This window comes from Triturus cristatus, chromosome 7 (assembly GCF_964204655.1).
Source record: "Triturus cristatus chromosome 7, aTriCri1.1, whole genome shotgun sequence".
Taxonomy (NCBI): Eukaryota; Metazoa; Chordata; class Amphibia; order Caudata; family Salamandridae; genus Triturus; species Triturus cristatus.
The window spans coordinates 1,513,449,301-1,513,466,036 of NC_140590.1; the positions used below are offsets into that span (position 1 = coordinate 1,513,449,301).

Genomic DNA, 16,736 nt, shown 5'->3' on the forward strand with positions numbered 1-16,736 from the left:
AGGCAACATGGCGCTTGTGGACTGTGTACACGGTGCCTACTGTTAGCCTTTCTGTCAGCATCTAAATACAGAGCCAATATATAGCTCATCCAGGGTAGTACATTCAATTATGGCTGCAGCAGGGTGGCCCACTTGATTGGATTAACATTTGACCTCTTTCCTTGAACAGACAGCAACTGTGTCATTATAAAAACAAGATTTAATAGCATCTTTATTGGTTATTTACTTTCTGAATGAACAGAACACCTGTTCCTTTTCAACCTAATAGGTGCTAAAAATAGCACGACCTGATCAAAATTTATTCACAATTGCGAGTGGTCGAGTAGACTTTTCGAGGCCTGCTATGGTTTGATGCCCATGTGTACACCAATGTATAAAATGTAAAAATATTAATCCTGCTAGCTTCCCTTTAAGTATCAGCTGCCACCTCACTTTTGTTGTGGCCCTTGCTTTCATTGTCGCTGTTGTGGTTTGTAGCCGTTTAAGAGCTATGCCAAGGAATGATTCATTGCCAAATAGTGTGCTTCAAAGACAAATGAGAATTGAGCGAAAATATCCACATTAACATGCTGTCATCTAAAATCATTTAATGAGGAATGCAATTATTGCAACTGTGTATGTCAATTGCACATATCTTGCATATTGCTTTGGGTGAAATCTGTAAGGGCACGCATGTTATTGAGCAGTATGGCATGAAATTGTCTAGACCTCGGATGTTTCTCTTGCAACGAGAAATAAGAGATCATAAAATGGAAGTATCACTGCCTAGAGTATTAAACTAGGATTTCATTTCGTTAAAGTGCCAAAATATAGAGGTCTTAGTATAAAATGTGTACCGTTTCTGATAGGGGAAACACACGTGCCATATAGCAGGGTTCTTGCAAAGAAATCCATAAGTTAGTCAAGACGCTCAACTGCATGTCTCTCTAATAATGATGATGTTACAGCATTAGTCCATGGTTGTGTTGGGACATGAGCATAATGTTTGAACCAGATTGTATAGAAGAAAGATATTTTGAAGTCTTGCCTCCTCTTCTCTGCATTAGCTAAACCTTTATTAAGTTCGGGATTTGAAAAATGTTGCTTAGTTGACTAAAACAAATAATTTTCTAACTGTAATGTCACTATTGACTAGGATTTACATTCACAGTTGGATGTTCTGCAAATAAGAGCTCTTCTTATGAAATTCATACATGCATTTATATTCATAACCACTTGAATTTATTTAACTCATACGTGATGATTTGTCTCATTGTCGTTTCCTTTTAGTGTGGAGTTGCTTTCCAGGAAGATGATATCATTACCCTTAATGGCAGTAAAGACGAAGTGGAAGTGCTGAGAAAGAAAATGGAAGAAAGAAGGCAAAAGGCGAAACTGGAGAGGGTACTATATTCAGAATACACTATTCTCCATTTAAATATCTTGTTAACGTGAAGTTTCATCACCTTTTGAGACTTGGGCAGTTTAGTTGTCATTAGGTTTTTGTATTTAAATCAATATTTCTAAAGACCCATAGTTATTTTAACAACCCCATCTTATCCAACTACCCTCCGCCATTCTTTTTCATTTTGCACCCTCAGTGGAGCCTTACTCTAATATAAACTCATCCTGCAAAGAATATCCTCTTCTGCAGTCTCATAAACACACTTATCACCTAGCCCCACCAATGCCTCCTGCTTAGATATAACAGTCTCACTTTCTGCTACTTCCTACCTATCACAAAGATCATTAATCAACCCCCATGCATACCTTGCATTAATAAAAGCTGTGCTAAACATGCCCACACTTCCAAGAACAGAATACCTTCTCTGTTTATCTTCTTGCAATGTGCTTGTAATGACCCTGCCATGATCAGACCATAAAATGATGCATTTAGACAACCCAAAGCTCTACCAGTTGCCCACCATGGAACAATAATTTATTTTGCAGTTAGTTCCCCAGTCTCTTGGCTTATTTCTTTACCATAAATAGTATAATCTATTGGTTGCATTTGTTCTCCAACAGTAATGCTAGCAGAGTAAGTTACTTCTGACTTGAATCTTGAAAAGCCTTCATAACTGGCTGCCAGATAACCATGCCAACAGGATTGGATGTATCTTTGCTCCTATGCTGGATTATCTCCTTCTCTGTGATGCTTGACAAATATGTAATATCTACAAACAGTTGAACTTGCAATGTAATACACTGGAAAGCCATGTATCCTGGAAGACTTACCCTTTTTGCATAATTTGTATGTCCGTTTCCTATTTCGGCTTTACTGATCAGACTGCAGATAATCTAAGCACCTTCCTCATTCATTAGAAAGCAGAACGTTCTTGAAAAAGTGACTTTACATAAAACTTTACCTTAAACCATCCATTGCCTATATCCCTTTCTGGAAGTTAAAGCCTGAGACGATGAGGAAGTAACTGGTTATTTTGTATTCCATTGCTCCTCTCTTAACTTCCTCTATGTGAAATATCTCCCAGTTTATCACCAGTTTTACATCCTGATTGGATAAGTGCAGATACATAGCATATTCTGTTTTACTTGAATGTCCCATATATTTCATCCATTTTGTTACTTCCCTAAGATTCTACTTTGTGGGACTATATTGGTAGTTGCTTCTTGAACAGTTTTTCAGAATGTTCAATAATCTATATTCGATCTTTCTGCCTTGGCATTTAACTTTATTAGATTCGGCCTGTTGGGGCATTCATTCCCTTATAATCATACTACTTAGAGTTAGGGTTAGGAATTGCTCCATCTTTATCCATATTAATGACAAATTCAAAGCTATCTATTACTGAGCAATGAAACCTCCACCTGAGTTGACTCGCAGGCGCATCAGAGGAAATGGTGCTCAGCTAAATCAAAGCTTGATTCATAATAAGTTGTATCTATTGACTGATCAGCTGTGCCACTTAGTAACTTCTTTATGCCAGAAACGCAATAATCCTGGAAAAATACTTCTCCAAATCTCCACTACTCATACCTTCTATGGCTCACTCATTCACACCATGCTAAATAGCTCTAAGTAGCCATGCAAGCAGTATGCAGCTAGATGAGCACAATGCATCTACACTGCATGCGCTAACGCTCTGTTTGAGAATGCTGTCCTGTATATATGCTTTAAAAATCAACAATGATGCATTAGGCCAATACCAAATAAGGCCATTAGAAAATATCTTTGATCACCAATGCTTTTCCAGGGTACCTTCATTGTGTCCAAAACACACTATTAATATTTGAAAATATGCCCTGTCAGCATCCTTAGCTATATTTTAATGGTGTCTGAATCATGAGTTTGCTGAACACTATGGAAGCCTCACTTCAGACTTCTTGTCTGAGTCGAGTGCTTCTCTCTGGGCCTTCCAATACGTCACTTGATACAAAGAGTCTTTTGGCAGAGCCGCGGTACACCCTCTTCTTGTTGTGCTTTGTATTTATGAATGGCGGTATATCAACTGTCATTGTCCTGCCTTCCTCGAACAGATAATTTAATTATTCTACCCCTTGAAGAAGCAATGAACGAAGAGTAGTCCTGACTTATTTAGGAGGAGCCAAACCAGATTCACTCACATTTTCTAAAGCCATAGTGGCGAGTCCACAACAGAAACACTTGAGAGGTGCACTCCTTATATGGGAAGGGGGGATTCACTTTTTCACTTGACATATTAACAAATACTTGTGGATCCTGCTAACCCTAATCATTGATTTAATATCCATTTGGTTTTGTACAAAAAAAAATAAAAAGGGCTGAAATATCGCATTTGATGCTATCTTTTTAATGTGCATAGTTTTATCATGCTATAAGGTTAATAAAATTGCAGCCTTATATTTCCAGAATGGTGCACATCAGATTTACAGTAAATGTACATCAATAGTTATTTATCTGCTGTCAAGTAAAATGTTCGTGGTCAGTTTTTGTAAAAATAAAAGTTCTTAAGAGCAATTGATGACTTAAACCTATATAATTTTCTGACAGTATGATTCAAGGATGCCGACATTGGATCAAAAATAAGCTTTTGCAATTGCTGTGCAAATGACTGGAATTCAGTAGGGTTGGCAATCATAATTGTTCCTGTAATTTTTACTTCTTCTGCCAGTGTCAGGTTCTTGACATGCAAGTATATATCTGAGAGCAACCTCTAGGCTTGATACTTTGCCTGAAGTAGAAGTTAGATGCAGAATCAGACAAGATGAAGATTGAGATGAATTTCATCTATATTAAATTTCCAGTGGTTTTTAACATTGGGTTTTCAAATATTATTTTCTAATGGATATGTGTAACGGCTGAATTTTCACTCTGTGAATCACCTATGGAGCCAAATTGGATGTAGAAAGTCTTAAAATAGCTTGGAGGTGCAGACACATAGCACAATGGCCATCTTGGACAATGCAGTTCTGCCTCCTGACGTGATGACACGGAGACACATAAAGGCATCAAACTGACACAATCATACCATTTGCTCTTTTTTCACGCCACAAGGCATGTAACAGTAGCTCTGCTGCCACTGATTTCGGTTTTCACTGAATTTTCAAAATTCTTTGTCAGATTTTGGCAATGCAGAAGGATATCACCCTTGAAGACAACCAGTTTTAGGCAGTTCCGCATAAGTTGAAAGCAAGATCGGTGTGGGACCCACACAATGTCTGCTAATGGGGGTCTTACGACCAAACATGACTCCTAGTTCTGCACTGAGTTTTCATTGATACCCCCGAAGGGACAAGGAGGCCAAATTCTATGCTGTGGAAAACAAGAAGCGAGGTTAGTCTCAGTTCAAATCACCCTCATCCGGCAGGACCAAGACAAAGTTAAAAGACCAGTGACAAGTCAAGGAAGAAAAACATAGTTTTTTTGTGTTTTTTAAATAAGTAAGGATTATTATGCATGATTAATAAAAAACCTTTGCATATACAAGACATTGTACATAGCCATAAAAAGCAAATTAGAAGAAAAGTTAAGATCAAGACAGGTTACAAACTGTAAGGGCATTGGCATCTGGAGTATCAAGTGCAAACAATGAGCGTAGGTAAGTGTACGAAGCCTCTTGGAGTGTTTGAAAAACTGTGACATTTTTCTGTAACATGCAGCCAAAAAATGGGCTGATATGTTGGGTAGGTGACAAATGCTTGGGATCAGAGTCCTATAAGGTGGTTAGAGTGCGGAAAAAGTGCCGATTAAAGTGCATAATGCTGTTTTTAGCAGCCAGTTAGGATAAAAGTCGTTTGACAAGGTTCATGATCAGCTGTGCCCAAAAGGTCATGCTTGGTGCAATTCACAACAGCCGGCTAGGTTAAACATATTGTTCGAGCCATGTGAGCTGTAGATCACATACTTTGCATAAGTCTGCCATCTAGCATTGGGTCCGGATGTTTGCACTTTGTTTTTGTTCGAAGAAGTCTTTTCCAGTCACGAGGTAGGTGACTCCTCCTTTTAGTGATAGTGTGCATGGGCATCGACTCCATTGTTAGATTGTTTTTTTCCGCCATCTGGTTCAGACGTGAATTGCTGCGCTCAGGTTCTACACCGTTTCTTGGGTTCCCCTCGGTGCGTAACCCACTACTCTCGACGGTAATGTTTCTCGATCGCGTTTTCCCATCCTCCGCGTATCATATCGGTTCAAATCTTCGATCGGAAGACTCGTGTAGGGCCGTTGGGCCTAAACGCGACAGGTCAGTTGATGGTATGGACTCCATACAAATTATGTCCCGGGTGTCGTACTAAGTTTCCGTGCACCAACTTGCACGAAGTGTGCAACTTGTGTCTATCCCCCGGAACACGACGAACAGGACTGCGACGCGTGCCGATCTTTCTGATCCAAAAAGATGCTTCGTGACCGTCTGGCTCGACGTCACAAAATGCATCAACAAAGCGGCTCTGCACCGGATATCTTCGGAGAAGGTTCCGACCATGAAGATTTTCATGCACATGGAGCAGAAGAAGAGGAGGAACTCATCTCTGTGTCCGAAGCGGACTCCGTCATGGAAGAGGAAGTTCCACTGGGTCAACGTACAGTGAGTTCTGATACTCCCATGCCCCAATATAAGCCAAACACAAAGGCTCCGGTCCTTCCTCTGCCTTCGGGCCAAGGTCAGCACCGAGAAAAGGTTTCAAACGCCCCACCTACGGACCCGGCACCGGCTCGGTATCGAGTCGGCCCTGTTCCGGCACCAAGGCGAAAACTACGGCACACAAATCCAAACCTGTCTTAGTGACCATCCCTTTGGCACCGAAACCTAAATCTTCAGATCCCAAACTCCTTAAGCCGAAATCATCAACACTGAAAATTATGGCTCCGAAAGACAAAACACCTCCTCTTCCATCTAAGGAGCCTCGTTTCGACGTTCTGCCTTCCAACACGGACCCGAAACAGAAAGAACTGGTGATTAATCCCAAAACTGGGCATATATTCACGTTAAATTGCCAGTTAAAAGGAAACCAGAGTTACAGGAAGATTACCACATTCTACTTAAAAGGAAAAATGTTGGTACTAACCCTTCTCCACCTAACCCAAATGTGTTAATTACATCTACAAACTCACCACAACCACAGTCACCTGATCACCAAGATGATGGGGATGGGATGTACCAGAGGATTTTATTCCTGATCCATGGGAAGACTACATTACAGATCCTAACACAGATAATTACCCGGATCTATACCTTTCTAAACCCTCGCCACCTGACGACAATATAGGGAACATAGAACTACTCAACAGGGCTGCTGAACATCATGGGGTCCAACTTCACAAAGAGGTCCTTGAGGAGGATTTTCTCTTTGAGACTTAAAGTTCCTCTCAAAGAGCAACACATACACTGCCCATGCTCAAAGGCATGCTCAAACATACAGATGACATTTTCAAAGACCCTGTGCGTGCCAGAATTGTCACACCCAGAGTAGACAAAAAATATAAGCCGGCACCTACAGACCCAGTTTACATTAAAGGTGAATTTCCATTAGACTCCCTAGTGGTTTCTAGCACTCGCAAAAGAGCAAACTCTCAAACCACAGGAGATGCCCCTCCTCCTGATAAGGAATCCAAACTTATAGATGCCTCTGGTAAGAGTACAGCTGCGCAAGCAGCAAATACCTGGCATATTGCTAACACTCAGGCTCTTTTAGCACATTATGACAGGGCACATTACGACGAGCTCGAAAAATGTATCCAATTCTTACCAGATTAACATAAAAATAAAGCCAATGACTTCATCCAAGAAGGAAAGCTAATTTCTAATACATCAATTAGATGTGCTTTAGATGCAGCTGATACCACAGCTCGTGCAGTTAACACCAGCGTTCTTCTGCGCAGAAGCACCTGGCTCAGAATTTCAGGGTTTAAACCAGAAGTCCAAGCCTCCATTTTAAATCTACCCTTTGATAAGGAACACCTTTTCGGCCCTGCAGTAGATACTTCTTTAGACAAAATGAAGGACACAGTGGTTGCAAAATCCATGGGGGCTTTACAACTCCCTTCCAATCAGGGCTCCTTTTGCTGCTCCTTGTACAGAGGGGGCTAAAAAAATATATCCTCAGACAATCCCTCCGCCTCTTATAAAGGCACCAATCAGTCACCTTCCTCCAGAGGTTACTTTAGGGGAGGATTTTGAGGCAATACCTGCAAAGGAAGAGGTAGAGGTAACGCAACACGTACTTCCCCTGCAAACAGCAAGCCGAGACTTCCTTCCTCTACCCCAGATCATTCCTCACCTGTCAGGGGGCGCCTTTCTTAATTTCTACCCGTCTGGAATACAATAACTTCAGACAGATGGGTTCTACAAATTATCCAATCTGGTTATTGCCTGGAGCTTACCGACAATCCCCCAAACATTCCTCCGAGATCACTCAAAATGTCTCAAGAGCATTTGAAACTTCTCAAACAAAAAGTTCTCTCTCTATTACAGAAAGGAGCAATAGAGCCAGTCTCATTACAATATCTAGGGGTCTGGCGTATACTCTCTATACTTTCTCATACCCCAAAAGGACGGCTCTCTCAGGCCTATTCTAGACCTCAGAGACCTAAATCTGTATATACAGTCAGACCATTTTCACATGGTAATGCTCCAACAAGTGCTCCCACTCCTTCAGCAAGGCGACTTTCTGTCTACTTTCGACATAAAGGACGCGTACTTCCATATTCCAATACATCCCGCTCATCGCAAATATCTCAGGTTTGTGGTTGCGGGACAACATTACCAGTTCAAAGTGCTTCCATTCAGAGTCACCACTGCTCCCAGAGTATTCACCAAATGTCTGGCAGTAGTCGCAGGTCATCTGCGAAGACAACATATTCACGTCTTTCCATACTTAGACGACTGGCTCATCAAAGCCATTTTTTTTTTTGAAACACACTTTATTGGGATTTTCATGTGGGGGTACATCATAATACACATCACATTGAGCATTTTAGTTATTCAGAGAGCACAGGATACAATTCAGGCATTGTGTGCCATCTGTGCCAATTGTAGTGTTGTCTACGAAGCATACCAATAATGTCTCAATACATCTAGGGAGGCCACCAGTTCATCACAGTATTATGCATTACATTCCTAGCCTCTGACCTATTGTATCCAAGGGGAGCGTTGATCAAAGCCAGTTCACAAACAAAGTGTCTATAACACACTCCAAAAACAGTACAGCTGCTCCACAATCTCGGATTCACAGTAAATCTGTCCAAATCCCATCTCCAACCCTCCAGTACGCCAACGTACTTATGAGCCACTCTCGATACACAAAAAGCTCTAGCCTGTCCCAATCCAGACAGAATCCGCAACATTCAGGCTCTAATTCCCCTCTTCCAGCCCCACCATTCATGATCAGCTTGGGTATTCATGCAGTTACTATGAATGATGACATCTTGTATCCTAATAGTTCCCTATGGAAGACTTCTAATGCGTCCCTTCAGGAATGCTTAGCACTTCAATGGAATCAGTCTCAGGGTCAATTTTCAGATCTAGTGTTGATGGACGGCCGCACTCATCGCTCTCTGCAGAGGTGGAATCCACAAAACCTTTCCAAAGGGCGGCCCTTCATCGACCAGTTCCACAGACAGTGCTAACAGCAGACTAATCGCTCACTGGTTGGGGAGCTCATCTCCAAACTCTCACAATTCAGGGCATGTGGAGTCAGCAGCAAAAGCAACTTCATTTAAATCCTCTAGAGCTCCTAGCAGTATTTCTAGCGCTCCAAGCATTTCATACTCGCCTTGTAGGCAAAGCTGTCCTGATACACACATACAACATGACAGCCATGTATTACATACAGAAACAGGGAGGGACACACACTCTCCAACTATTGCACCTTGCACAGACCCTCCGGAGGTGGGCCATACATCACAAAATCTTTCTCCTAGCAGAACACCTTCCAGGAGTAGACAATCCGATCACAGATCTGCTCAGCAGGCAGAGACAACAGATTCACAAGTGGGAACTCCACCCTCAAGATCTCCTCCCATTCTTTCAGATGTGCGGCTTCCCAGAAATAGATCTGTTCGCAACACACCAAAATGCCCAAGCTTCGCCTCCAAATATCCACACACATTGTCCAAAGGCAATGCAATATGGATGAACTGGTCAGGGATATTTGCCTATGCTTTTCCGCCTCTCCCACTCATTTCATTAGTGGTTCTGAAGCTCAGGCAGACGTCCCCCACACTAATCCTAGTGGCTCCCACATGGGCCCGTCAACCTTGGTTCACCACCCTGTTAGAGCTCTCAGTAGTTCATTAAAGACTACATCTCACATCCAATCTCCTCATGCAGAGCCGTGGAGAGATAAGACACCGAGATCCCAGACATCTCAACCTAGCGATCTGGCACCTGAAGTCATAGAGTTTGGCTAGCTCAATCTTCCGCCAGACTGCATGAATGTTATTAAGGAAGCTAGATGACCCACTACAAGAGCTTGCTATGCAGCAAAGTGGAAGCGGTTTGTTATTTACTGCAACAATAACCATATCAACCTTCTTGATGCTTCAGCTCAATATATCATTTGCTATTTACTGCATTTACAATGGTCAAATTTAGCATACACATCTATACGCTTACATCTCGCTGCAATAGCAGCGTACCTTCGGAATAGACAACATCTGTCTGTTTTCAGAGTGCCTGTTATTAAGGCCTTTATGAAGGACTCAAAAGAGTTATTCCCCCAAGACTTCCACCTGCCCCAGTGTGGAACCTTAATATCTTTCTTACCAGACTAATGGGTCCACCCTTTGAGCCATTGCATAAATGTGAACTGCAATTTCTCAATTGGAAAGTTGCTTTCCTCATTTCTATCACATCGCTGAGGAGAGTGGGTGAGCTTCAGGCACTAACCATAGAAGAACCATTTTTACAAGTACACCAAAACAAAGTGGTTCTTTGTACTTACCCTAAATTTGTACCCAAAGTAATTTCTGCCTTCCACATCATCCAGTCTGTTGAGTTGCCCATGTTCTTTCCTCAACCAGATTCTGTGGCAGAACATGCTGTACACACCTTAGATGTTAAACGAGCATTACTCTATTACATAGAAAGAACAAAGCCTTTTCGTAAAACTAAAAAACTCTTTGTTGCTGTTGCTCCACCTCACAAAGGCAATACCATTTCTAAATCAGGTATTGCACGGTGGATAGTCAAATGTATTCAGACATGCTATGCAAAAGCATAAAATAATTTAACAGTTCCCCCTAGAGCGCATTCCACTCGCAAACTGGGGGCTTCTATGGCTTTCTTATGAAACATTCCCATAGCTGACACCTGTAAAGCTGCAACATGGTCTACACCTCACACATTCACAAAACACTATTGTGTAAATGTATTAGCAAGACAACAAGCTAATGTAGGCAGTTCTTCGTACACTCTTTCAAACCACTGCAAAGCTACAGGTTAGCCACTGCTTTGGGAGATTACTGCTGTATAGTCTATGCAAAGCATGTGATTTACAGCTCACATGCCTTGAACGGAAAATGCTACTTACCCAGTATGCATCTGTTCTTGGTATGTAGAGCTGTAGATTCACATGTGCCTCCCCGGGTACCTATACCTGTTGCAGTAATATCTTACTTAGATACATACACATGGACATCTCTATTCTACTCTTACTAACTCCATTCTCACCCTCTGTGGCAAAACAATCTAACAATGGAATCGGTACCCATGCGCACCATCACTGAAAGGAGGAGTCACCTACCTTGTGACTGGAAAAGACTTCTTTGACCAAAAACAAAGTGCAAACATTCGGACCCAACACTAGATGGCAGACTTAAAGCATTTGAATCTACATCTCTGCTTGCCAAGAACAGATGCATACTGGGTAAGTAGCATTTTCCTAATCTGTGTGACCAGCCACTTTCACTAGTGAATTTTGCACCTGCTGAAAATATTTCGGCATATCAGTTGTGGATCTGCCGAGCTGAGACAAGTAATTAGTACTTGTCTGCAGGAACGAAGGCCTTTTTGTTTCCAGATTTGGCAAAGCAAGGCTTGATTGAGGCTAAGCGTCTCTTTACAGAGGCACAGGACGTGAAATATGTCCTCCTGTTAATGGCCACACAACCTGCTGCTGCCTGTGTCGTCCCTCCGTAGCCATGGAGGCACATGCAAAGTTCATGGTAGGAGACCCAGTCTGTATTTCAAGTTTTTTGATGTAGGTGGGCTATTGAAGACATCTCCCAAATATTGTTGTGGCTTTAAGGTCTTGTAGTTGGTCAGGACCGTCCAACCGTGCTGTTACTTTGTCTAATGTGGCTTTGTCTTCGAGTAGTGATAGTTTTTTTGTTATTTTGTTTGCTACTTTTCCGAATGAGTCGTAGCTGGCAGAGGAGTCCCAGACCTCTTCTAGACCAAACATGGAGATTGTCGCATTGAGATATTTTCTGGCAGGTGAATGTAATCTGTCTTTTATCTCCAGCCATATGTTATAATTTATAGTGTTTCTATCAGAAGTTATGAATTTGTAGCAACAGATGGTGAAGGCCGCTCTCCTCACTAGCGTCTGTTTGACTAGGCCGAGTTCCAGTATGATCTGTCATGGAGACGTGTGACTGAGGTATCATTAGAGTTTGCCTATAAATCCTCACTATGGCTTTGTCTAAGGTCTCCCTGTCTTACCCCCGCAGCGCCTAGCTCCGTAGTCCAGGGTGGGGACATCTTTGTAAAGGCAACTTCCAATATGGGGGTGTACGACGGCCCTTTTTTTTTTTCCAACTTGCTGTTCATTTTTTGTGCTGTTTTGGAGCTTGACTGAGTACTCCCCGACTGGGTTGACTAGTTGCTTCAGGCTAGAATTATCTGTGATACTGACATGACCTGTACTGAAGTGAGAGTGTAGAAAGTAGGCCCAGATTTGCTCGGAGAGGTTGGTGACTAACTAGCATTTTGATGGTCTGTTTATTTTGTTCACCGTTCTCCAGAACGAGTTTGAGTTGTGGTGCTTGACATCCCAGATTAGTGTGGCAGACACCGTTGCTGGCTTTATTCTTTTCCTCCCAGCTTCCCTCATTTAGATCCTTTTTTGCTCTCCTTAGGTCTCGTATTATGGACATGTCATTAGGGAATTTTCTCACAGCCCTCAGGGCCTTGTTGACTTTAAATTTAAGTTCTCTGACCCACTAGAGCACCAGTTGCGCTTGTTTGATTGATGGGCCACAGGGGGCTCCAATGATGGAGATCATCACACTCGATCTGTATTGTTTCTTATGGGGCTCTGAATGGCTCCCTAGTCTGGAATAAAGTATTATCTCATTTATAAACGTAAGACATTATTTTTCTTGTATTAATTTCATTTTATTATCTTTTTTCATTAATTTAATGAATACTCTTTTATCTTGACTTTGAATTTCTTAGTCTATAATACATGACGTGATCAAGAGAAAGACAAGTAATGTATTATAGACTAAGAAATTCAAAGTTGGTGGAGTGGAATGATAGTGCTGGTGGAATTTCACCTGCTAACTGGCAGTGTAGAACCTGTAGACCCTCGTGCATCAGGTTGCCCAGTAGGTGGTGGCCTTTAATGCTTTCTTCCCTTAGTCCCTCTCACTTTGTGTGGGAATAACCCATTGTTGTTCGTGTGATGCGAGGATTTTATTGTGTCCTGGCAAGCCCAGCAAGTTCATGTTGAAATCTCCTGTGACGATTATCTGGGTGCTGACGCACACACTCTGGATTTTGAGGATGGTATCCGCCAGCTTTTTTGATTTCAATGTTATGCATTTGTTGTTTGGATGAATATATGTGTTTATTAGTGTTACCTCTCGCTTCCCCCTGCAGTCTCAGTGTTGTTTGTAATATTTGCAGATTATCAAAATCAGTTTTGTACTCTGTACTTGTTGTGTTGAGTGCCATTGATAAGTAGATAGTGAGGCCACCTTTGCTGTGGCTGTTTTTTGCTTCCTTAGTTGTTGGGACGACATTGTACAAGAACCCAGCAATGGGGAGAAGTTTGAGAACTCATGTTTCTAGGATCACCTCAAAAGTTTGCAAGTAGGTGGCCAAGATGGCGGCGTAGGGTGGCCAAGATGGCGGCGTAGGTGGACGCGGCCTCTGCGAGCTCCTCCGGCCCGGGCCCCTGAGCGCCTTCTGTGCCGCTGATCTCCCCCCATCGGCACTAGCCGGCGACGGCGGGTGCAGTGGGGAACTCGCGGACCTAGCTGAGAGGTCGAGTTGTGCCCCGGATGGTCTAGCCGGCGGCCTGGAGCTGACGCGCCGCGACATCGGAGGCTGCGGCCGACCGGAAGTGCTGCTGGATCCGCCTCCGTACCCGCGCGAGCCTGGGGCGCCGCGCGGAGGCCGGCTGTGAGGCCTGGAGTGGAGCCGCCGGGTGTGCTGATGTCCCCAGATGGTTTAGCCGGCGGCTTGGGACTGACGCGACATCGGAGGCTGCGGCCGACCGGAGGTGCTGCTGGATCCGCCGCCGTACCCGCGCGAGCCTGGGGCGCCGCGCGGAGGCCGGCTGTGAGGCCTGGAGTGGAGCCGCCGGGTGTGCTGATGTCCCCAGATGGTTTAGCCGGCGGCTTGGGACTGACGCGCCGCGACATCGGAGGCTGCGGCCGACCGGAGGTGCTGCTGGCTCCGCCTCCGCGAGCCTGGGGCGCCGCGCGGAGGCCGGCGGTGAGGCCTGGAGTGCGCCGCTGGGTGTTCTGATGTGCGCCAGCTGACGAGACAGCGAGCGGTCGGTGCCCCGCTGGGTGGACCGGCGGATCTTTGGCCGTGGGCAGGTTAGGAGCGGAGCCGTGGTCCTCGAGGGCCCCGCCTGGACTGGCTCGAGGCACCGGGACGTCCCCCCCACGGAAGCTGCCTGGGAGGTGGTGCGGGCTTGGAGGTGCGCCTCGGGCCCTGTCGGCCTCAGGACTCGTTGCAACATTTGACCCTGGTGTCCCACTGTGCCTGTCCGGTGCATGGGTTGGAAGCCGCCCGGGGTGAACATTGTGCGGAGGGGTGCTACGGCTCGTGGAAGACACCTCGGCAGGAGCGACGCCCGGGGAGCCCGAAGAGGTGGGGACTGAGTGTTGGGCTGCATTACAGGAGCGGACGGAGGCTGGGCCCGACGGGTGGCGGGGCGGTGTACGGATCACTGCCGCTGTTGGGTGCGGTTTGACCTTTTTCATTTGGCGCCCAGGATGGCTGGCACTAAGGGGAGCAAGAAGGGTGAACGCACCCTACCGGAACTGTTGCACCGGGGCGGCGCACGGCAGGACCACGGGCAGCCCTCCCCGGGCCCGGCTAGCAGTTCGCAGGGGGCGAGTGGAGGGGAGCCACCGGTCACCAGATCGTTCCTGGAGTCTCTCTTCAGCTCCCTACGCGAGGACTTCCAGACTCTCAAGCAGGAGGTGGCAGGGGAGATGCGCGAGGTCCGGCGAGCAGCTGATGGCCTGGGGGAAAGGGTCTCTTCTGTGGAAGAGGCGGGACATGCCCGGGACGAAGAAATCGCACAGCTCCAGCAGGAAGGGATCAGGCTCCGGGACCAGCAAATCGATCTACAATCCCACGTGGAGGACCTCGAGAACCGTTCCCGGAGAAACAACATCAGAGTCCGGGGCGTTCCACTCGGAGAAGAGGGAGAAGATGCAGCCACTTACCTGCAGGATTTATTCCGGGAGGTACTGGGGGAGCCGACGGACTTTCTTCTCCGGATTGATAGGGCACATAGAGTGGGCCAGCGGCGCAGGGCCCCGGCGCCTCCCCCCGATCTTCTGGCCTACCTGCCGGACTACCCTCTGAAGGAACGGATTCTACGGGTGGCTCGCACTAAGCAGGCTTTGGAATTCAGGGGCCATAGGGTGGCCCTCTTTCAGGACCTCTCGGTGGTCACTCTACAGATACGCAAATCCTTTAAAATTGTGACTGATTTCCTGCGGGAGCACGACACCCAATACTCCTGGGGCCACCCTTTCCGGATTATTTTTCGCTGGAACGGAATACTGCATCAGCTGCGTTCTCTTCACGACACCTGTTCCGTATTGGGCATCACAGCGACTGACGACGATGCCCCCACTCCACGTCGCCGCCGGATCACCAGGGATGGCTTGCAGTCGATCCCGGGTCGGGGGGTCTCCGGCTTCTTCGGTGCGGCCGGACTCGCCTACTATCCGGGCGGAAAGGGATAATGCGGTGCGTGAGGTCGCCAGGGACACAGCATCAGGACTGGCCGCTCTGACTGCCTAGGATTTCTCCAGGGGGAGATCGACTTCGCTTCTTCTACAGGTTCGGGGGCCTGGTGGGTGGGGGGGGGAGCAGAGGTGGGGTGGTGGCTGGACGTCCACTTTTAAGACTTTTCCACAGACTTGCCTTTTGGGCCGGTCTTGGACAATGGTTTCCTTGCCTGCCTGTTCCGGGAGACGAGGACGGTGTTTTGGGTTTGGAGGGAGGGGGGGTTTTGGGGTGTTGGGGCTCCGGGAGGGGTTGTGGGAGTTGGGTGTGGGGGAAAGGGTTGTCCAGTGCGCTGTGCTAGGGTTTGTCGTTTGGTCTGTGTATTTTCACTATGTCTTGCTCTGTGTTGAGGGAGAGATGCTTGGGGCGGAGGATTGGGGAGTTGGCAGAGGGGTGGTGGGTGACTGGGACACTTTGAGGCTGAGGGCTGGTAAGAGATGGCGCTGCGCTAGGGGGGGAGGCCTGGTATATTGCCTTTGGGAGAATGCTTCGAGGTTTGAGCTGGGGGGAGTGGGTCCGCCCGCGTGGGCCACCTCGACGGACGCGCGCGACTTAACACAAATTTCCCACTATGCCTCCTCATACCTTTAAGATTGTGACCCTGAATGTCCGGGGTCTGAACAACCCTGTGAAGCGGCGTGCGGTGCTCTCCCTGTTGGAACACACTCGCTCGGACATATGCCTCCTTCAGGAAACCCACCTGCTACCACAGGACACACACCGGCTACGCTCTTGTAAGTTTCCGCTGCAGTTCTTCTCCCCCGGCCCCAACAAGACTGCAGGGGTGGCGATCCTAGTGGCTCGACATTTTAGGGGGGAGCACGTCCATAAATTTGCAGAAATCAAGGGGAGGATGTTGGCACATAGGTTTCGGGTGGGAGGCATTACACTCACGATCGGCTCCCTTTATAGTCCCAATGATAGGCAGGAGCGGTTCCTGCAGTCTGCGGTAGAGGAGATCTCGGCCTCGTCGGATAGACATATTATTCTCGGGGGAGACCTTAACATGGTCTTTGATTCAGCTATTGACCGGTCGGCGCAGCGCTCCCCGCAAGTTGGGGAACTCTCGGCTGGTTGTAAGGCTAGGCTTGCGGAGGTGGACCTCCAGGACCTCTGGC

At 46.1% G+C, this 16,736-nt stretch overlaps 1 protein-coding gene across 1 annotated transcript in view; it reads left to right on the forward strand.

Moving 5' to 3' along the window:
- Nucleotides 1–16,736, forward strand: part of RTF2 (replication termination factor 2) — a 399,848-nt gene that overhangs the window by 295,445 nt on the left and 87,667 nt on the right. Inside the window, exon 6 of the mRNA XM_085619275.1 lies at nt 1,270–1,383. Within this exon, the coding sequence (XP_085475401.1) occupies nt 1,270–1,383 (114 nt within the window). The remainder of the gene's footprint in view (nt 1–1,269; nt 1,384–16,736) is intronic.